General features: G+C 39.0%; 1 protein-coding gene across 8 annotated transcripts in view; it reads left to right on the top strand.

Moving 5' to 3' along the window:
• AKAP9 (A-kinase anchoring protein 9) overlaps positions 1-20,368 on the top strand; it is a 166,704-nt gene extending 146,336 nt beyond the window's left edge. For 5 of the 8 annotated variants that reach the window (XM_054559493.2, XM_054559490.2, XM_054559492.2 and 2 more), the window contains 12 exons: positions 633-777; positions 2,829-3,048; positions 4,755-4,905; positions 6,416-7,084; positions 7,313-7,521; positions 7,836-7,941; positions 9,415-9,597; positions 10,600-10,800; positions 12,280-12,512; positions 15,351-15,436; positions 16,970-17,099; positions 18,169-20,368. In XM_054559493.2, coding sequence (XP_054415468.1) covers positions 633-777; positions 2,829-3,048; positions 4,755-4,905; positions 6,416-7,084; positions 7,313-7,521; positions 7,836-7,941; positions 9,415-9,597; positions 10,600-10,800; positions 12,280-12,512; positions 15,351-15,436; positions 16,970-17,099; positions 18,169-18,397 — 2,562 coding nt within the window. In that variant the 3' untranslated portion in view covers positions 18,398-20,368. The remainder of the gene's footprint in view (positions 1-632; positions 778-2,828; positions 3,049-4,754; positions 4,906-6,415; positions 7,085-7,312; positions 7,522-7,835; positions 7,942-9,414; positions 9,598-10,599; positions 10,801-12,279; positions 12,513-15,350; positions 15,437-16,969; positions 17,100-18,168) is intronic. The other 3 variants (XM_024249491.3, XM_024249490.3, XM_054559494.2) reach the window with 1 other exon arrangement.
• Positions 20,369-21,850: the final 1,482 nt, after the last annotated feature.

Raw genomic sequence — 21,850 nt, 5'->3', positions numbered from 1 at the left:
CATGTGATCAAATTTTGTAGGACTACACACCAAGAAAACTAATGTGAAAACTAATGAAATCTGAATAAACCCTATAGTTTAGTATTGTACTAATACCATTTTCCTGGTTTTGATAATATACTATGGTAATGCAAGATGGTATCATTGGGAAAAGCTGGCTAACAGATACATGGGAACTTTAGCTTTAATTAATTCAAAATAAAAAGTTTTTTAAAATTGAGGAACGTACAACAAAATAGCCTGTAGTCTTCAAAAATTCAAGGTCATGAAAGACAAAGAAAGACTTAGGAATATCACTTTTTTTCTTTTTGCTGTGAAGTACATTTCACAAAATTTGAATAGGCTCTGTATATCACATAATAGTATTGTAGTAATGTTAATTCCACTTTCGCTAATTGTAGTTATGTAAAAGAATGTTCTTGTTTTAAGGAAATACACTCTGGTATTTAGAGGTAAAGGAGCATTTGTCTGCAGCATATCCTCATACATTTTGGAAAGGAAAAATAAGAAAATTTTTTAAAAAAGAAAATTTTAGTATGTGTGTTCCATTCATTCTTCTTCAGATTTCTTGGTTGTTAATTGTATTGCCTTTACATCGCTCTTCACTTGATTTTTACCTTCCCTTGTTACAGGGTGTTGAATATCAAGCAGCTATGGAATGCCTGCAGAAAGCAGATAGAAGGAGTTTGTTATCTGAAATTCAGGCACTGCATGCACAAATGAATGGTAGGAAAATTACTCTGAAAAGAGAACAAGAGAGTGAGAAACCAAGCCAAGGTATGTTGTATGACAAGCTCATATGGTTACACAAATAGGTGAAAAGATTTCACTTTGTTTTCTTTCTTATTATTATTAAGTTAAAACATATTTTCTCGGTCACATTTTCTTCTCATTCTCATAATGTTAAGGATACAATCTATATTAATTACTCTAGGGGTTAAAGGATTGTCTAATTGGTTTTAAACAGCTACGTTGACTTTAAAATAAACTGCCATTCCCCTGATCAGGTTAAGCCCATTGGGTTCATTCTTTTTCTTTATTTTAGAGCTGTATGTTAAGAAAACAGTCTTTCCAATCATAAAACAGAAAATACTCTTCAGAGGAAAATCCACAATGCATGTAACTAATTATTTTTTAATCCTTTTTAAAAAAAATTGTGAGCCATAACATACAGAAAATTACAAATTGCAAATATGCAGTATGACATATTTTTAAATGAGTATCTATGGAAACATCACCCATGTGAATATAGCCAGTATCCCAAAAGCCCCTTCTCCCAAGCATATGCTCCTCTGAGTAACTTAGAGGTAATCACTGTTCTGATTTTTCTTTAGTTTTACTATCTGTTTATATATTCCTAAAACATATAAGTTTCAAGTTTTTTTCTGTTTTTGAACTTTATCAATCTGTATGTATTTTTTGTCTTGTTTCTTTCACCTCTCTGTAACATTCTTCCAAAATTCTTCCAACATTCTTCCAAGTTACTGCATTTTTTAAGTTACTGCATTCTTCCAAATTAGTAGTAGCACATTCTTCCAAGTTACTGCATTTATCTCTAGTTCATTCATTCTTGTTACTCTATAACTCTATGACCCTGTGTAGGGCCAGGCACGGTGGCTCACACCTGTAATCCCAGCACTTTGGGAGGCTGACGTGGGTGGGTCACGAGGTCAGAAGTTTGCCAAAATGGTGAAACCCAGTCTCTCTACTCAGCAATTAAAAAGAAACAAACTATTTATGGCTACATAAATGATTTTCAGAGTGAAAATCATCCCTTGAATCACCTAAATCCTAAAATAATGACTACCTAACTAACACCTGGGTAAATATGTCTCCAGACCTTTTCAATGTGCATGTGTACATAGCTTATATTTTTCATAAAAAAGGAATCCTGATACGTATTTTATAACATGCTTTTTTTCATTTAACATACTGAGGCATTTAAAATTTTCAGTTTGTTTTTATTGTAGCAAACATGTAGCAAGGGTTTGGTTGGCTTTCAGTGGATAAAAGGACAGTATCCAAAGCGGGGTTTGAATTTCCCACTTCTGGGAACAGAGTCCTATTAAAGTTCCAAGGGGCTATCTGCAAAGGGGTGCTGAACAAAAGATATCAGCAGTGCTCATCATTGTAGTAACTTGGGTAACTCCTCCAAGTACTTTGTGTGACTATCAAAAATCTTTGGAATTTTTTAATGTACATTCTTGAAATTCTGAATGTACAAATATGAGTTCCATTTAAAGTTTTTTTTTAATTTTAAGTCTTTCATCCATTAATGTATTCTCTTAAACTTTTATCCTTATATATTTATAGTTCTGAAATCTTGGCCACTAGCACTGTGAGGAAAACATGCCTGAAATTTATTTTTATACATTACCAACCCTTTTTGTTTGTTTTTTTGAGACAGGGTCTCACTGTCACTGAGGCTGGAGTACAGTGGCATGGTCTCAGCTCATTGCAACCTCCACCTCCCGGGCTCAGGCAATCCTCCGGCCTCAGCCACCTGAGTCGATGGGACTACAGGCACATGCCAGCACGCCCAGCTAATTTTTGTATTTTTAGTAGAGACAATTTCACCATGTTGTCCAGGCTGGTCTTGAACTCCTGGCCTTAAGCAGTCCTCCCTCCCACCTCAGCCTCCCAAAGTGCTGGGATTACAGGTGTGAGCCACCATGCCTGGACTGCATTACCAACTCTTGGGATTATAATTTTTCATGTTTCCTTTAAAGTAATCTCCCAAACTACAAATCAGTTCTTATCAACAAATATTTATAAACCAAATATGAGTTGCTTGATTATGTTTTAAATATTAATCATGTTCTGTGTAGAACTCTTGGAATATAATATACAGCAGAAGCAGTCTCAAATGCTGGAGATGCAAGTAGAGCTCAGCAGTATGAAAGACAGAGCAACGGAACTGCAGGAGCAGCTGAGTTCTGAGAAAATGGTGGTTGCTGAACTGAAGAGTGAGCTTGCACAAACTAAATTGGAACTAGAAACAACACTCAAGGCACAGCATAAACACCTAAAGGAATTGGAGGCTTTCAGGTGTGCCAGGCTTCCTTATTATAAACATGTAACAAGGAATGGGAGTAATTTTGTCATAAATACTGTGCAAATATAGAAAAATATAACATGCATGATATTTAAATAGCATGCAACTGTTTTTTTAGGAAAAACTGTAATAGAAAAAACTCTAAATGTTTCCAAATGATGAACTTATGATCATGATTATAGCATATTCTCTACTGTGACTTCAGTTCTGTGTGAGACTTGTATGAAATATAATTTTGACTTTGACCTTCATTTTACCATCAACCAATTTGAAGTGATATTTATGAACACAGTAGAATTCATGATTGAGTGAGCTAAAATATGCAAAATATTCGAAAAGACAATGCTTGTTAAAAAAATATATTTCTTGGTATAAATACTGAGATATTCTGTTGCCAAAGACACGTTACAACTAGTCGTTTTTATATTGAACATTAGCTTCATACACAAATAGACATGGTGATTCCCATGTTCAGTAAAAGACAAAAATTTTATTTACTTTTTCTTTCTTTATTTATTTTTTTTTATTTTTATTTAATTGTTTTGAGATGGAATCTCGCTCTGTCGCCCAGACTGGAGTGCAATGGCATGATATCGGCTCACTGCAACCTCCACCACCCGGGTTCAAGTGATTCTCCTGCCTCAGCCTTCTGAGTAGCTGGGATTATAGGCACCCGCCACCATGCACGGCTAACTTTTGTATTTTCAATAGAGACAGAGTTTCACCATGTTGACCATGCTGATCTCGAACTCCTGACCTCAGGTGACCCACCCACCACGGCCTCCCAAAGTGCCAGGATTACAGGTGTGAGCCACCATGCCCAGCCAAAATTTTTATTAATATTATTTTATAACAATAAATTGCATAGTTGTTTGCATTGATAATTAATAACTAATAATTGTACTACTAGAAAACAGTTAATTTCAAGCCAGGTGTGGTGACTAATGCCTGTAATCCCAGCACTTTGGGAGGCCAAGGCAGGTGGATCACCTGAGGTCAGGAGCTCGAGACCAGCCTGGCCAACATGGTGAAACCCCATCTCTACTAAAAATACAAAAAATTAGCCGGGCGTGCTGGCATTCACCTGTAATCCCAGCTGCTTGGGAGGGTGAGGCAGGAGAATCGCTTGAACCCGGGAGGCGGAGGTTACAGTGAGCCAAGATCGCGCTATTGCATTCCATCCTGGATGACAAGAGGGAAACTCCGTCTCAAAAAAAAAAGAAAAAAGAGGGCCGGGCGCGGTGGCTCACGCCTGTAATCTGAACACTTTGGGAGGCCGAGGCAGGCGGATCATGAGGTCAGAAGATTGAAACCATCCTGGCCAAAATGGTGAAACTCCATCTCTACTGAAAATACAAAAATTAGCTGGGCGTGGTTGCAGGTGCCTGTAGTCCCAGCTACTCGGGAGGCTGAGGCAGGAGAATTGCTTTAACCCGGAAGGTGGAGGTTGCAGTGAGCCGAGATGGCGCTACTGCACTCCAGCCTGGCGACAGAGCAAGACTCCGTCTCAAAACAAAACAACAGAAAAAGAAAGTTAATTTGAAATGAACCCCAGTCAAGAATCTTTTAATAGTTTATATTTTCCTCTTAGCTAGTTTATTATATGCCTCAACTTATCAGTGGAAGCTGTTTTTCTCTCTCTCTCTCATATGCTTCGTCAACATAGCTTTATGGAAGTTCATTTGTCTTTCTGACTTAGGTTGGAAGTTAAAGATAAGACAGATGAAGTACATTTGCTTAATGACACATTAGCAAGTGAACAGAAAAAATCAAGAGAGCTCCAGTGGGCTTTGGAGAAAGAGAAAGCCAAGTTGGGACGCAGTGAAGAACGGGATAAAGAAGAACTTGAGGTACTGTTATCTTTGTCTTTAAATGTCTGGAAAATCCAGAATGATAAAAGAGAGTCTTAAGACTTTCCTCCATCTAAAATGTCAACCTTAGACTTCTTAATAAGATATGGTAAGTTGTTCACTGTGCATTGAATACTACATAATGTTATCTAAGCCGTATTATGAGGAAATGCTAATGGAGTGGTGATTGGTTTTTTTTGTTTGTTTGTATGTTTTGCTACATCCAAGGATGCATATAGACTGCTCTGCTGCAACATGTTTTGGGCATGTGAATTGGTACACACAGATAAATATGGCAATCCTGTCAGTTTAATACAGAGGTAGTTTTGGTTCCTGTTTTCTCCTAGGGAAGAGGAACAGGGATACTTTTCTGGAGCCCTCACTGCTTAAGAACATTTAAAGTGAACATTGGCCCTTTTCAGAGAGACACACCCCTGCTTTGCAAGGCTCTCAGCTCAAGGCAGGCGGTACTACTACATGCAGTATCTGCTTTTAATAGAGGTGGAGTTGTCTCACTGGCTCAGAGCTCTTCTAGCCACGTAATCCTAATTCTCACTCACTCTGTGCTGAAAAACAATGTGTTGCCGGCATTTTTGCCCGATTTTTTATTTTTAATGTCTACTGTGTTAGCCTCCAGGCAAAGAGAACTCTGCCCGGCTGGGACATGATATCTCCCTAGGTACCAATTATAGTTTTTTAACCATTAAAAGTTTATGTATATTTTGAGTTATTTGCCCCTAACCTTGCTTTCCTTATAAGCCCTATTATTTTTAGCATGTGATACTGCAAAACACAAGGTTTTTCAGGAACTCCTATCACATTATATCAGGAACTTTTATTTTTTATACAAATTTATTAATGTGCACAGGAATCTTATCAAAACGTTAAGATCTCCAGGAACAGTTATATTTTTAAAGGTTGTTGTTCTTATAAGAAATGTACCCTGCTTCATATTACTTAGTGAGATTAAGATTTTTTAAGGAAAGTATTATCTTACCCTTCTTTTATTTATATTTCATGATTATGCACTAACTACTGAACATTTAAGTTAATAAACTAATCAGTTCTATTTTCTAATACAGATACTACCAACATAGTATTAATAAAGGCATGGTTGTATACGTATAAAGTTTTTTTTGGTTTTTGTTTGTTTGTTTGTTTGTTTGTTTGTTTTGAGTCAAAGTCTCGCTCTTTTGCCCACGCTGGAGGGCAGTGGTGCAATCTAGGCTCACTGCAACCTCCACCTCCCAGGTTCAAGCAATTCGCCTGCCTCAGCCTCCCAAGTAGCTGGGACTACAGGCACGTGCCATTGCACCCAGCTAATTTTTTTGCATTTTTAGTAGAGACAGGGTTTCACCATGTTGGCCAGGCTGGTCTTGAACTCTTGACCTCAGGTGATCTGCCCACCTCAGCCTCCCAAAGTGCTGGGATTATAGGCGTGAGCCACCACGCCCGGCCAAGTATTTTTAATAATATTAACAAGTTCTTAAATTTGATTTTCTTGTACCAGGATCTGAAGTTTTCACTTGAGAGTCAGAAACAAAGGAATCTTCAGCTAAATCTGCTTTTGGAACAACAGAAACAACTACTGAACGAATCCCAGCAAAAAATAGAATCACAGAGAATGCTATATGATGCCCAGTTGTCAGAAGAACAAGGTCGAAACTTAGAGCTTCAAGTACTTCTTGAATCTGAGAAAGTTCGAATTCGGGAAATGAGTAGTACCCTAGATAGCGAGCGGGAATTGCATGCACAGCTGCAGAGCAGTGATAGTACTGGGCAGTCTCGGCCACCCTTGCCCTCAGAGGACCTACTGAAAGAGCTGCAGAAACAGCTAGAGGAAAAACACAGTCGCATAGTAGAATTGTTAAATGAGACTGAAAAATATAAACTGGATTCTTTGCAAACACGACAGCAAATGGAAAAAGATAGGCAGGTTCATAGAAAAACACTGCAGACAGAACAAGAGGCCAACACTGAGGGACAGAAAAAAATGCATGAGCTCCAGTCCAAAGTGGAAGATCTTCAGCGCCAGCTGGAAGAGAAAAGACAACAAGTTTATAAGTTAGACCTTGAAGGACAGCGACTACAAGGAATCATGCAGGAATTCCAGAAGCAAGAACTAGAACGAGAAGAAAGACGAGAAAGTAGAAGAATTCTGTATCAGAACCTTAATGAGGTAAACTGACAGTTTCTTTTTAGATATTTTTAAGGAAAGTACTGCAGCCCTTTGATCATTAAATTTTGATATTGGATTAAATTACTTAAATAGCTGTATGTAAATCACTTAAAAATGAAATCTATAGAAGTTTATTGGATATAAACAATAATTGTGTTCCCTTAAGATAGACTGTGATATGCTGTTCATTTATAGTTATTGTTTTTTTATTCTGTCCAAAATTGCCAGCCAACCACATGGAGCTTAACCAGTGATCGAACTAGAAATTGGGTTCTTCAACAGAAGATAGAAGGAGAAACAAAAGAATCAAACTACACTAAATTGATTGAAATGAATGGAGGAGGAACCGGCTATAATCATGAATTAGAAATGATCAGACAAAAGCTTCAATGTGTAGCTTCAAAACTACAGGTTCTAGCCCAGAAAGCCTCTGAGAGGTTAGACTTTTCTGCCTGATCTTTGGGAAAGTAGTATTCTTAGGCTGGGTAGACCCCATGCCTCTTTGACAGCTAGCCAAGGGTGGGGAATTGAAATTTTAAAGGTAATGCATGTTTACATTAGGAGGTGATATTCTTTAACAGAACTCAAATGTCTGAAAACAACTATCTAACACTTTGACCCAGGGAAGACAGCATGGGATATAAGGAAGAAGTGATAGGTGAAGTAGAACGTCGCCTGCTCTGTAATGTTTGTGGTAGTAAACACCCCCAATTGAGAAGGTATGTTTTGACTTTTTGTCTTTTTCTTGAAGACTACAGTTTGAAACAGCAGATGATGAAGATTTCATTTTGGTTCAGGAAAATATTGATGAAATTATTTTACAACTACAGAAATTAACTGGCCAGCAAGGTGAAGAGGTAATACTTTTTAAAAGTTATTTCTAAAGCATTGAGAGCAAAGATTTAATAGAAACTGGATCATTTGAAACTTGCAGCATATTCTTTATACTCTTTATAGAGTTTTATTTGTATCTTTTCATTTATTTTAAATATGAATAATAATGCTTGCCTTCCCCCAAGAGAAGATAATGAAAGCTTAGGGAGGAAATTAGCTTTCATTATTGTTACTGAATAATTATGTTGACCTTTTACTGTATGGAGACAAGCTTCCTGAAAGAGTGATCTGGCTTCTATCCTCTCTACTCCATGAAACACCCTTAGACTCCTACCAGTGTCTAAACAATTGACTAATCTGGTGAATCTTTTCAGTTTATTTCTTGGCTTCTTTGTAGCATTTGATACTTTTGACCTGTTTTATTTTCTTAAAACCCTCTCTTCCCTTGCCTGTCATGTCAGTATTCTAGCATTTCTTCTGCTTCTTTCATCAGTTGCCTTTATGGTTCCTCTTCCTACCCTCTTCCTTCTTTTCTCTAACCTATAACTATGAAAACTCACACAGTCCAACACCCTGAGCTCTCACTAGACTTACTTATTAAACAAATACTTATATTGAACACTTATTCTGTGCCAGATAGGTTCTGGAGATACAGTGAACAAATCTGACTAAAACCTCACCCTTATGGAACTTATCTTTAGTGGACTGTGGTTCTAGCCTAGAATTCTGTCCTGTGTTCCAGGTTTATATCTTCAATTCATTACTAGACATTTTTCCTTGGGGAAATGTACCCCATAATGACCCCTTAGGAACCTCACAAGCACATTCCAAACTGAACACCATCTTCCCTTTCTACTTCCTGCTCCAGACCCTCATTTCTAGTCATGATATCGCCCAGTTTAGAAAGCTGAAAGTCACCATAGACCACTTTCCTTCACCCTTATCTGCACGTCTAGACAGTCACTAAGTCCTGTCCCTCTTACCTTCTAAATACCTCTCCCACACACCCTTTACTTTCTGTCCCTTAGTCATTGCCTCCATTCAGGCTTTCAGCATTTCTTACCTGGCTGTTGAAACAACTTCCTGATAGGTCTACCTGACTCGAAGATTATATCTTCCATAATTTCCCCTGCTTTGTACATTACTACCAAAGGAATTTTCCCAACACATAAATTTTGTGTCATATTTTTGCATCAAGCCTTTCACGACCCTCCATTGCCTACATTTAGGTCTGTTATTCATAAAGTGAAGCAATCTAGACTTACCAGGCAACCTACAACACCCCGAAAACAATACACACTCGCTCAAGCCTTTGTGCCTTTTGCTTAATATGCCCTTCCTTATCTTTTCTGCCTGGTAAATATCTACCTATTACTGAAGACTCAACTCAAGCACCAGTTCATGAATTCTGTTGCTCTCGGTGCCTATTCACACTTTATATGCATTATTCACATCCATTTGTGCTTAAGTGACCTTACACCATTTTATTTTTCCAGCCCAGCTTGGTGTCCCCAAGTACTTCTTGCGGCTCATTGACTGAAAGACTACTGAGACAAAATGCTGAGCTGACAGGGCATATCAGTCAACTGACTGAAGAGAAGAATGACTTAAGGAACATGGTTATGAAGCTGGAAGAGCAGATCAGGTGGTATCGACAGACAGGAACTGGTAGAGATAATGTATGTCCATTTTTAGCATCTCCATATATGAGAATTAGTGCATGCTTATCATTTCTGCTATCTAGTTCAAGTTTTAATCCTGTTAATGTAAAACTATCACACGCCTGATTCTTAGTAGGATCTGTAGAAAATTTTATAGGGATGACAATAATAATATTATTACTAAGTTATAATAATTACTGTTATTTATTGGAAACCATCTCTGTACTCGACTCTGGGTTGTATACATACAGAATCTCTAATCCACATCCACCTTATACCTGAGAAAACTGAATTGAAGTCATAGTCAAACCAAGATACATGTATCTCCAAAGCCAGATACTTTGCTATCTAGGGACCAACGACAGATACACGAGATGTTCAAATGTGAATCCTGACTGTTCTGTTCATTTACTTATCAGTTATTGTGTTCATGACTCAAGTAAAAGGTTCTGTTAAATTACATCTTTCAGTCTGATAAATTACTCTGAGAATTTGCTTAAAATTTTTCCATTTAAAAACAGGTATAAAATTAATTGCCAGTTTCCATAATCACCCAATATAAAGATAGAAAAGACCTGTAAGACAACTGTGTGGTTAAATACATGATAACACATTTACATGCCTTTTATAGAAATCCACTTATTATGTACATACTGGCTTGTTTTTCCCACTTCTCCAGTACACTATTTCAGGCACAGGCTCAAAATTTGGACCCAAATGGTCTGTTGTTTCTCTTGACTTTTTTAGTTCAAAGCTCTGCTAATCTGCTAAACCTTCCCTGTGGCCAGGCTTTCTCAAGGACTTTTAGTTGTAAAACTAATGTACTTAGCAAAGGACCATGTACTTAAGAGTTAGTGTATATGCGTAATGTCAATTGAGATTGGCTTTGAACTTTGTCTGGGTGGTGTTAGAAAGTTGAGACTGCATCACCATGCAGATATCTTTTTAATATGTTTAGCTCAGACTTTTCTTCAGAGACTTGTTCTTAAAAATCATGTAAGTAGGCTGTGGTCTTTGCAGTCTTCCAGGTTTTCATTGAATGGTGGTGCCAACATTGAAGCCATCATTGCCTCTGAAAAAGAAGTATGGAACAGAGAAAAATTGACTCTCCAGAAATCTTTGAAAAGGGCAGAGGCTGAAGTATACAAACTGAAAGCTGAACTAAGAAATGACTCTTTACTTCAAACTCTGAGCCCTGATTCTGAACATGTCACTTTAAAGGTAGGAGATATCTCCCATCTAAACATCACAGCTGGTTCTATGTTTTTGCCTTCTTTCATCTCTCACTGACCTTAAATAAACAGTCTAAAGAAATTTAGGGCCTGGCACAGTGGCTCACGCCTATAATCCCAGCACTTTGGGAGGCCGAGATGGGCAGATCACGAGGTCAGGAGATCAAGACCATCCTGGCTAACACGGTGAAACCCCATCTCTACTAAAAATACAAAAACAAAAAAAAGTTAGCTGGGCGTGGTGGCGGGCACCTGTAGTCCCAGCTACTCTCCCAGGCAGGAGAATCGCTTGAACCCAGGAGGCGGAGGTTGCAGTGAGCCGAGATCGTGCCACTGCACTCCAGCCTGGGCCACAGAGTGAGACTCCGTCTCAAAAAAAAAAAAAAAATGTAGGTAGTATTCAGGTTTTGTCTCTAGGTCTTTTTATTCAGTCTTTGTCATGAATGCAGGTCACAGAGGTTTGTGGAAAGGCATGCCCAGGACTGGGACCAAATTAACCTTTATTAATGGTCACAGTGGCAGCATCCTGGGCTCATGGTTCCACTTTCCCTGGTTTCATCCCTAATAGACCAAAAGAATGTTATCTTTTCAACTTCTAACAAAAGCTCTACTATTGTCAATGTTAAGCGCATCATACTCTGTAAAATGGTAAGCCCTCTGAAAAGCCTCTCCAGTGACTAATAATGACTGTTGCTAAAACGACCTTAATCAGTCAACATAAAATTCAAAACAAAAAGAAAAACTTTTGGAACATTTATTCCAGTTTATGACTCTGAAGGGATAGAAAACATTAACATTTAAAAAGTTAGATTAGGCCAGGCACTGGTGGCTCACACCTGTAATCCCAGCACTTCGGGAGGCCAAGGTGGGTGGATCACTGAGGTCAGGAGTTCGAGATCAGCCTGGCCAACATGGTGAAATCCCATCTCTACTAGAAATACAAAAATTAGCCAGGCATGGCGGTGGGTGCCTGTAATCCCAGCTACTTGGAAGGCTGAGGCAGGAGAATTGCTGGAATCCGGGAGACGGAGGTTGCAGTGAGCCAAGATCACGCCACTAAACTCCAGTCTGGGTGACAGAGTGAGACTCTGTCTCATAAATAAATAAATAAGTAAATAAATAGATTAGTGACCTAATAAAAATAGCTCTGTACAATTAAAAAAAATTGGGATGACAAAAATATTTGCAACTAACATGATTAATGAGAGCTAAAACCCAAAAGAAACAAGAAGCCTAACTATCATATTAGTATTCAGACTCCACTGACTAATAGATGCAAAAGTGTAAAGGTTAATTTATCTTAAATTTCAACTTTGCTGATAAAGTAGAAAACAGTGATAGGATACCTGCTGTTTTACTACTACTACTACTACTGACCACTACTTGTTAAAATCTAGGTTATTTTCCCCGAGAGAGCAGGTTGAATGTTTTCTTAATGTCTTTACATTCTTCTCTTCCTTAAATATAGAGAATTTATGGTAAATACTTGAGGGCAGAAAGTTTTCGAAAGGCTCTCATTTACCAGAAGAAATACCTGCTGCTGTTACTGGGTGGGTTCCAGGAATGTGAAGATGCCACCTTGGCCCTGCTTGCCCGGATGGGGGGGCAGCCGGCTTTCACGGATCTAGAGGTGATCACCAATCGCCCAAAGGGCTTCACCAGGTTTCGGTCGGCCGTCAGAGTATCCATTGCAATTTCCAGGTAAAGACTTGAAGGAAAATGCATTTTACTAGTAGACTCTCTAAAAGGATTAGTTCTTTTTAATTCTCCGTCTATTCTTTGCTGGTTATACTCTATATTTGTATAGTAGGAGGTATGTGCCATCACTGAAGCATGTCTGCTTTTTTTTTTCTAGGTTTTCATTCATTTAGCAGGAATACTGGCAGTGTATATGTAGATTATGAAAAGGGACTTCCTAGGTCCAGGCAGCTAGGTCCAGGCAGCTGGTGACTCAGAGCTGGCCTATCCAGTCACGGCTGCCTTTTAGAAAACAATCTGGGCCAGGCATGGTGCCTCATGCCTGTAATCCCAGCACTTTGGGAGGCCAAGGCAGGCAAATCACAAGGTCAGGAGATCGAGACCAGCCTGGCCAACATGGTGAAACCCTATCTCTACTAAAAAAACAAAAAATTAGCTGGGCATAGTGGCAGGCACCTGTAGTCCCAGCTACTTGGGAGTCGGAGGCAGGAGAATCACTTGAACCTGGGAGGCGGAGGTTGCAGTGAGCCGAGATCGGCGCCACTACACTCCAGCCATGTGACAGAGTGAGACTCTGTCAAAAAAAGAAAAAGGCCGGGCATGGTGGCTCACACCTGTAATCCCAGCACTTTGGGAGGCCGAGGCTGGCGGATCATGAGGTCAGGAGATCGAGACCATCCTGGCTACGCTGAAATGCCGTCTCTGCTAAAAATACAAAAAAATTAGCCGGGCGTGGTGGTGGGTGCCTGTAGTCCCAGCTACTCGGGAGGCTGAGGCAGGACAATGGCATGAACCCGGGAGGTGGAGCTTGCAGTGAGCCAAGATCGCACCACTGCACTCCAGCCTGGGTGACAGAGCAAGACTCAAAAAAAAAAAAAAAAAAAAAAATCTGAATAAGTCCATGAACAAGCTCACACATGTAAATAAATAAAAGATTATAAAATTTAAAAATGTGGTTGACAAATTACTTCTTAGGCTGGCATACATTCATTTTCTTCATTGCTAAGATAACCCACTTTTGGTGCCCGGCTATGGAAGGTCATTTCCTAACTGCATTCAAGTCAGAGGTTAGCCTTTAGGGCACTGGATTTTTGCTAGTGCTTTTATTGTTCTTTCTCTAGTAATTCCAAGCAAAGAACTCTGGTATTCATTCTGTCTGTGATTGACATGGAGCCAAGACTCAAACTACTTTGAGGACCTGGCCCACTACAGTCTTCTGACCTGGTTATATGCATACAAACACCAAGGCTTCTCCATGCATCCCCCTCCCTTTTAGGAAGCAGACAGAATCTTAAAGGAATTTTGCTTTTTAAAGTTCTTTCTGTTAGGTCACATCTGATGCTGCTTTTTTAATTATTTTTTATTATTTTTTATTTTTTTTGAGACAGAGTCTTGCTCTGTCGCCCAGGCTGGAGTGCAGTGGTGCGATCTCAGCTCACTGCAAGCTCCGCCTCCCGGGTTCACGCCATTCTCCTGCCTCAGCCTCCCAAGTAGCTGGGACTACAGGCGCCCACCATCACGCCTGGCTAATTTTTTGTATTTTTAGTAGAGATGGGGTTTCACTGTGTTAGCCAGGATGGTCTCGATCTCCTAACCTCATGATCTGCCCGCCTCGGCCTCCCAAAGTGCTGGGATTACAGGCATGAGCCACCGCACCCGGCCTATTTTTCTCTAAAAATATGGCACAGTTTTTTAATTGGAAGCTGTCTGAGATCACCTAGTCCAGAATCTCATTTCACACTTGAGGAAACTGAGGCAGGAAGAGGTTACAAAGCCAGTAGTGATAGAGCTAGGACAACCAGCCCAGTCTCCCAAGTCTCATTCATGCTGGCTCTGGAAACAGGAGCACAAGTTTTATCTTACTGTGGGCCTTAGACCCTCCTTGCTTCTGATATTCCATATTGTAGTCTCCTGGTTTCATTTACTCTTCCTCACCTTTCATTTCCTTCATCACCTTGTATAAAGTAAACCAAGGTAAGTGCTGGTAGATGCATTGATGAAAAAATATATAATCCTGCCTAAATACCTAAAGGCAGCTCACTTTCTAGTGGGGAAGACTAATATGCACAGAACTTAGAATATAATAAATAAATGGGAGGTCACAGGAGTTAGCTAGTAATTTTGATTAGAGGGATCTAGAGAGGCTTCATGAGAGCAATGTAGAAGTTGTTACTGACATACTTCACTCTGCCCCACTTTTTCTTATCCAAGATTATGTTTATCATATTTTGACCCTCCTAAGATGGAGCCTTGGAACTGATTCAAAGTAAATCAAAACTGGTGCTCCAAAAGCTCCTTGGGCCAAGATGGGGCAGGTGGTAACTTGCTGCACCTGGTTCATGAAGCTAACACTCCCATTCCTTTTGAAACCAACATTTTTTTGTCCCTGATCAAAGGGACAAGAGCCTCACCCACCTTGCAGCATTCCCAGCACATTCTTATTGCCAATTTAAGGGTCTTTTTGTTCTCTTCTTATCTCATCTGCCCTTTATTCTCTATTCTTTTTTCATTACTTCTCACCCTTTCTTTGCCTATCTGCTTTTCCCATCTACTTTTGCCTTCCATCTCCTTATACCCCATTTATCCCTCAAGTTGGAACCTGATGCTGACAATATAAGAGACCTCTAATGCCTCTTGGGAAGGGGATGAGAGAATCTTGAATCCCTGTTCTTCCGTTCCAGTTGATTTTGTCACAAAAGGCATTGACATAGTTTAATTGGGCAATTGTGAAATTTGACTTTTGTTCTATGTTCATATTTAAATGTGTGATGTGATTTTTGTAGGAAGTGTATATACTGTTTATAGATGGGCTGTGAAATTTTATCTTGGAATCTTTTTTAGAATGAAATTTTTGGTTCGACGGTGGCATCGAGTCACAGGTTCTGGTTCCATCAATATTAACAGAGATGGCTTTGGACTGAATCAAGGTGAAGTCAAAATAGCATATTTTCTTATGTTTATGACTCTCTAAATCAGAGGTCCTCCACCCCCAGACTATGGGCCATACTTGTCTGTGGCCTGTTAGGAACCAGGCCACACAGCAGCAGGTGAGCGGTGGGCATTACTGCCCGAGCTCCACCTCCTGTCAGATCAGCCGTGGCATTAGATTCTCAAAGGAACACAAATCCTACTGTGAACTGCACATGTGAGGAATCTAGGTTGCGTGCTCCTTATGAGAATGTAACTAATGCCTGATGATCTGGGGTGGAACGGTTTCATCCAGAAACCATTCTGGCCCCTTTGGGTCCATGGAAAAATTGTCTTCCATGAAATGTGTCACTGGTGCCAAAAAGGTTGGGGACTGCTGCTCTGAATTACTGCATGTGTAATACTTACCAAGTAATGAATTCTGGAAGCAATGTTTTCCAAAGACAAAGCCCTTATAACTGCCAAAACTAGGTAACTTCACTGTTTTAAAGAAGGTAATAATATCTGATTTTCATGGAGAACTTAGTCTGCACCAGGCCGTGCTCTTTTCATGTATTCTCCCAATCCTATGATATAAGTACAATTTTACTATTCTCACTTTTAGATGAAAAATCGAGGCATGGAAAACACATGTCATTTGCCCCAGAATGGCCAGTAGGGAAGTGATGGAACCAGGACCAAACACTGGCATTCTGGCTCCAGAGCCCACACTCTCCATAACTGCATTTAAGGCACAGTTCAAGACAGGATTGCTGTTAGTCATATGGAAGAATTAGGAAGTTTTCATAATTTAACAATATTCAAACAAGTTTCTGAGTTTACCAAGAGGTTGTATAATAATGGTAACAGCTAAAATTCCTTCTGTCTACACCTAGAAGTGGAAACAAACTAGGGCTTGAACATTTCTGGCAATAAAGATGAGGTCCGAATCTGGGGAGCACACAGAGGTACAGAGGACACAGCATCCCTGTGCTGTGTATTCATAGTAAACCACCTTTACATACTCTACCAGGAGCTGAGCATCCGAGAGAGGGGAAATAGATTTGGTACCCTACACAAAGTATTTTGAAATATCATTACACTGAAACAGCTGAAATTTGTACCATAATGAGTTGTATTTTATTAAAAGTTAGCAAATCTTGGTTTCAAGTCAGTAGAGTGGAATGTTTACATTGGTCTAATATTTTTTATCCACATCATTTCCCACAAACCACACCCACTCACCTCTCACCTCTCATCTATTTAGAGCTAAGGTCTTTAAAGAAGAAAATATGCCAATTAAATAATTTTCTTTGAGACATAATTCCAGATATCAGAAATACTCATATTCAAAAGTAAACAAAATAACATTTGAAAGCCAAATTTTTGTTTGTACTGTTTTCTCCTTTAGCAAGAATAATAGAAAATGACTATAAATAGGAGATGGTATAATATAGTATAATAGTCTTTTGAGCAGTTACCTATTTTGTAGAAATTTTTTAAGGGCTTGGGATTTTATTTTTCTTTACAAGGAATATTTTGGGTTACTTTAGGTGCAGAAAAGACTGACTCATTTTATCATTCTTCTGGTGGGCTGGAGTTATATGGAGAACCAAGACATACTACGTATCGCTCAAGATCAGATCTGGACTATATTAGGTCCCCTTTACCATTTCAGAATAGGTAAGAATTTGAGAAAACCTGCCTGGAATTGTTAAATGTATTAATATTTAACAGAGAAAAATGGACATTTTTAGGGCTTTGACTTCTTTGCATTGAGATAGACATCTTTGTTATATATAATTTACATAATATGACCAGGTGCAGTGGCTCACACCTATAATCCCAGCACTTTGGGAGGCTGAGGCGGGCAGATCATGAGGTCAGAAGTTCAAGACCAGCTAGTTCGAGACTAGCCTGGCCAACATGGTGAAACCCTGTCTCTACTAAAAATACAAAAAATTAGCCGAGCGTGGTGGCAGGCACCTGTGGTCCCAGCTACTCGGGAGGCTGAGGCAGAAGAATGGTGTGAACCCAGGTGGCGGAGCTGGCAGTGAGCTGAGATTGCACCCCTGCTCTCTAGCCTGGGCAACGGAGCAAGACTCCGTCTCAAAAAAAAAAAAAAAAAACCACACAAAAAAATTAGCCGGGCATGGTGGTGGGTGCCTGTAATCCCAGCTACTTGGGAGGCTGAGGCAGGAGAATCGCTTGAACTCAGGAGGCAGAGGTTGCAGTGAGCCGAGATCACGCCACTGCACTCTAGCCTGGGCAACAAAGCAAGATTTGGTCTCCAAAAAAAAAAAAAAGTACATAACCTAAGGCTTAATGTAAAAATGTAAAAACCAGTGTTTAAATTTGTAACTGATTTCCAAGGGTGTAGTAAACAAAGCTGACCAAGTGTTATTTAGTATATGCTATGGTTAGATATTGGGAAAAGTATTGACTAAAATTGATACTCTGACCATTATGAAAAGCTTCTCTTCATGACAAGATACATTTATACATACCCAATTTATTGAGACCTCTGCCACAAGCATTGTATTGTACATTCTTATGTTGACTTAGTAGCATCTTTGAATTCATTGGAGAGTTGTCGCTTTCTCATCCCAAGCTCCAAAGCTGAAGCTTGGGGGATATACATTATGTGTGTACAAGTGACCCACCTTTTTGGGGAAGGGAGTGGAGGCAGGTTGGTAACTTACATGCATATTTCTGGATAACTTGATTCATGTACATATTTTTAATCCTTTAGGTACCCAGGTACTCCAGCTGATTTCAATCCTGGTTCTTTAGCATGTTCTCAGCTTCAGAATTACGATCCTGACAGAGCCCTAACAGATTATATCACTCGGCTAGAAGCACTGCAAAGACGACTTGGAACTGTACAGTCAGGTGCTCTAAGTTTAACCACATCTTGGCAGCACCACAGTGCTAGACCCACAGCTCCCCTTTCTTTGAAATTCTTTCACACTCATCATTAGGATAATCAAAGCTTCCAGTTTAGTGCATGAGCCATTAAGTTAGCCAAAGCTTAAACTCTTGTAACCAGCAGAGAAACTGACTTTAAATAATTTAAGTGAAAATATGATTTATCACCCCAGATCCCAGTCCTCCCAAAAATGATTTCCTACTATATTCATTCAGCGGACTGATGACACAAAATGCACAATGAGCACCAGTGTGCAAGGTACTCCGAGTCTACAGAGCCTAACTGGAGAACGTATTCCTAAGTAGTGCATGGCAGAAAGTGGTAAGGCCGTGCCGCAGCACTCCAGCCTGGGCAGCAGAGCGAGAGACCCTGTCTCAAAGAAAAAAAAAAAAAAAAAAAAGAAAGTGGTAAGGCATGCAAATCGGGTGGAGTTAAGGAGGAAGCACTTACTTTAAGCACTTAATGTAACCATTATCCCTGCTACTATATTGTGCTTTTATGTATCATCAAAAAAAACTATCCCATTCAAAATACTTTGTAAGGATGCTTTTATTTTTCTTTGTTCAAAAACAAAAAACAATTCATACTTTAAAATAAAAGTGGATTCCCTGTTCATGGAAGGAAAACCTCTTTTCCCTATCTTACTTCAGTTCACTCCTGATTCAGAGACTTTGAATCATTGAGTAGTTTATCTCTTCCTTCAAGAAATCATTTGTTTAAACCCAAGCATCTTGTAGTAATAGGAAACTTTTATTATCATAGCTGAGTTTGTTTGTTGGTTTGCCTTGGGTTGTTTTGTTTTGAGCATCCAAATTTCACAAGACCCAGATTTTGAAGACCAAAAGATTTTTCAAAAATGTATGAGGTATAGAACATTCAACTTTGAGAGCACTTTAAAAAAACTCTATAAATATTAGTCTCACCTACTTTGCTATAGAGCCAGTCATGGTGATTTTTACATGTATATTCAAAATCTCTTAAAAGTCAGCTTAAGTATATGGGCTGGGCGCAGTGGCTCATGCCTGTAATCCCAGCACTTTGGGTGGCCGAGGCGGGTGGATCACTAGGTCAGGAGTTCAAGACCAACCAGTTCGAGACTAGCCTGGCCAACATGGTGAAACCCCGTCTCTACTAAAAATACAAAAATTTGCTGGACATGATGGCACGTGTGGGTAGTCCCAGCTACTCGGGAGGCTGAGGCAGGAGAATCGCTTGAACCCGGGAGGCGGGGGTTGCAGTGAGCCAAGATCACACCACTGAATTCCAGCCTGGGCAACAGAGTAACACTCCATCTTGGGGGTAGCGGGGAGAGACTCAGTTTAAGTATGAAGGGGACATTTTAAGGAAAAAAAGGGCTTTAAAAAAATGGAGAATAATAATAATTTCCTTTGTGTGAAGTGTGAACTCTGGTGGGTCTGATACAGGTAGCAATGTAATTTGAAATCAGTTGAATTTCCTGTTTTTCTCTCATAGGTTCAACTACTCAATTTCATGCTGGCATGAGAAGATAATCCTTTGAAACATCATTAATTGAAGTGATTTTAAACAGATTTCCTTTTGTAAATCAATGATTCTTTTGTGCTTTTGTATTGTGAATATTCAATGGGACCAATATGAACACAGCTTATGATTGTATACAAATCCCTTGCCAGCACATGAAAACAAACTGGAACTTGTATATATAAGCATTGTGTATGTATTCATGCACAATAATTATCGAATTACCTGTATATTTGTGGAATGCTAATTTAAAACATTAAATTATAAACCTTGTGTATTTATCAAATGGGTGAAAAGATTAAACTTTTACGCATTACAATACTGCTGAATGTGTAGCTCGAGGTGTCCTGCACTTTTCTTATAAGGCTACTGAAGTTACATGTTTTGCCTAATATAGTCTACTGGTGATGAAGACAGATAATATCACTTGTAGAGACCTATTTTTGTATAATGGTAGAAGTTTTGAATTTTATGGGGTATTTTGTCAAGTACTGAAATAAAAATGACCACCATTTTCACCACACTGTATTTGAACCTTCTTCATTTTTAACTGAGCCATAGTTCTTGGTACATAGCATCTCATTACTTATGTCAAATATGTAGGAGTGAGAGATTCAGAGAAAGTTGTCCTAATATTAGAGTTAATACCGTTGAAAGTTTTCCATGTGTCTTTGTATCAACTTTACATCTACATCGTGTTTTTTTAAAGCTATATTGGTATTTCATGATTAATCAATATTTACTGTATTACAGTTAGTGTTGTTTCCAAAGATGTGTTCTAACAAATCCATGGCCCACTAAAAAGATGAAGAAATCATTAACTCAAAAGATCCTAATCACATTGCAGCCGAATTAAACAGTATGTATCCCTGTTGTCCAAGCCAAATTCAGACTGGGAGGCTCTCACAGAGATAATACAAATCACAATGTTATTTCTCATCTGGAGTCCTCCCCAAAACATGGCAACTCACTAAAACAGCAAGAGGACTAGTATTTGATGCTTACATCCGGAGGATATTGTCTTATTATTTCATGTTCCATGATTTATACCAACACAAACAGGCATGGTAGAAAGTTGTACATTCTTGAACATTTCTAATTTGTCATCCCTCGGCATGTGTGGGGGATTAGTTCCAGGATCCCCCCTTGGATACTACAGTCTGCGAATGCTTAAGTAAGTCTCTTATAAAACAATGTGCTATTTGCAAATAAGCTACACACATCCTCCCGTGTACTTCAAATCATCTCCAGAGTATTTGATACCTAATACAATGTGAACATTATGTAAATAGTTGCTAATACTGTATTTTTTTATTGTTGTGGGGTTTTATTTTTAATATTTTGAACCTGCAAGTTGGTTGAATCAGAGGATACAGAACCCACAAATACAAGGAGCCAACTATACTTAAATTTTCCACATTAGAAGCTGGGTTCCAATAAGAGGAATTCTAGAAACAAACGTACTCTAAAGCAGTTAGTTGAAGGGGCAGGTTGTGGGTAAAAACCTTTTTCAGCTAGCATGGCTTGCCATTCAAGGCCATTCTGCTCTAGGAGACAGTAGAGAAAAAAAACAGATGGACAAATGATCTGATCAAGCTGAGTTCATTGCCATTGTTTGACCACCACGCCTCCTTATGATATTAGGCCTCTGCAATCACACTTGTTTATGCACCTCAATAATAATTAGTCTGTGATTAAAAATGAAATCTGTTAAGTGAAGTCTAAAACTATTCACTAAACATTAGACTAGCCTTATCTCGGGGTCGTAACTAGATACTTCAAGAAATCTGTAACATCTGTAATATGAAAATATCTGAGATTTCTATTGACAAAATCATGGATACTGCTAATGCTGCCCAAATTCATAAATGAAATAAATACTAAATTGCAGTTAGAAATTAGTGCAAATAAAGATGTAATTTTTCTCCACCCAAGTTCCTGGATTCCCTAACTCTGCTCACTGAAGCACATACTTTACAATTCATGAATACAGGACTGTATTTTT

The sequence above is a fragment of the Pongo abelii genome, chromosome 6 (genome assembly GCF_028885655.2).
Source record: "Pongo abelii isolate AG06213 chromosome 6, NHGRI_mPonAbe1-v2.0_pri, whole genome shotgun sequence".
NCBI lineage: Eukaryota > Metazoa > Chordata > Mammalia > Primates > Hominidae > Pongo > Pongo abelii.
The sequence above is the reverse complement of the archived record's forward strand: the minus strand, read 5'-3'. Positions and strand labels throughout refer to the sequence as shown.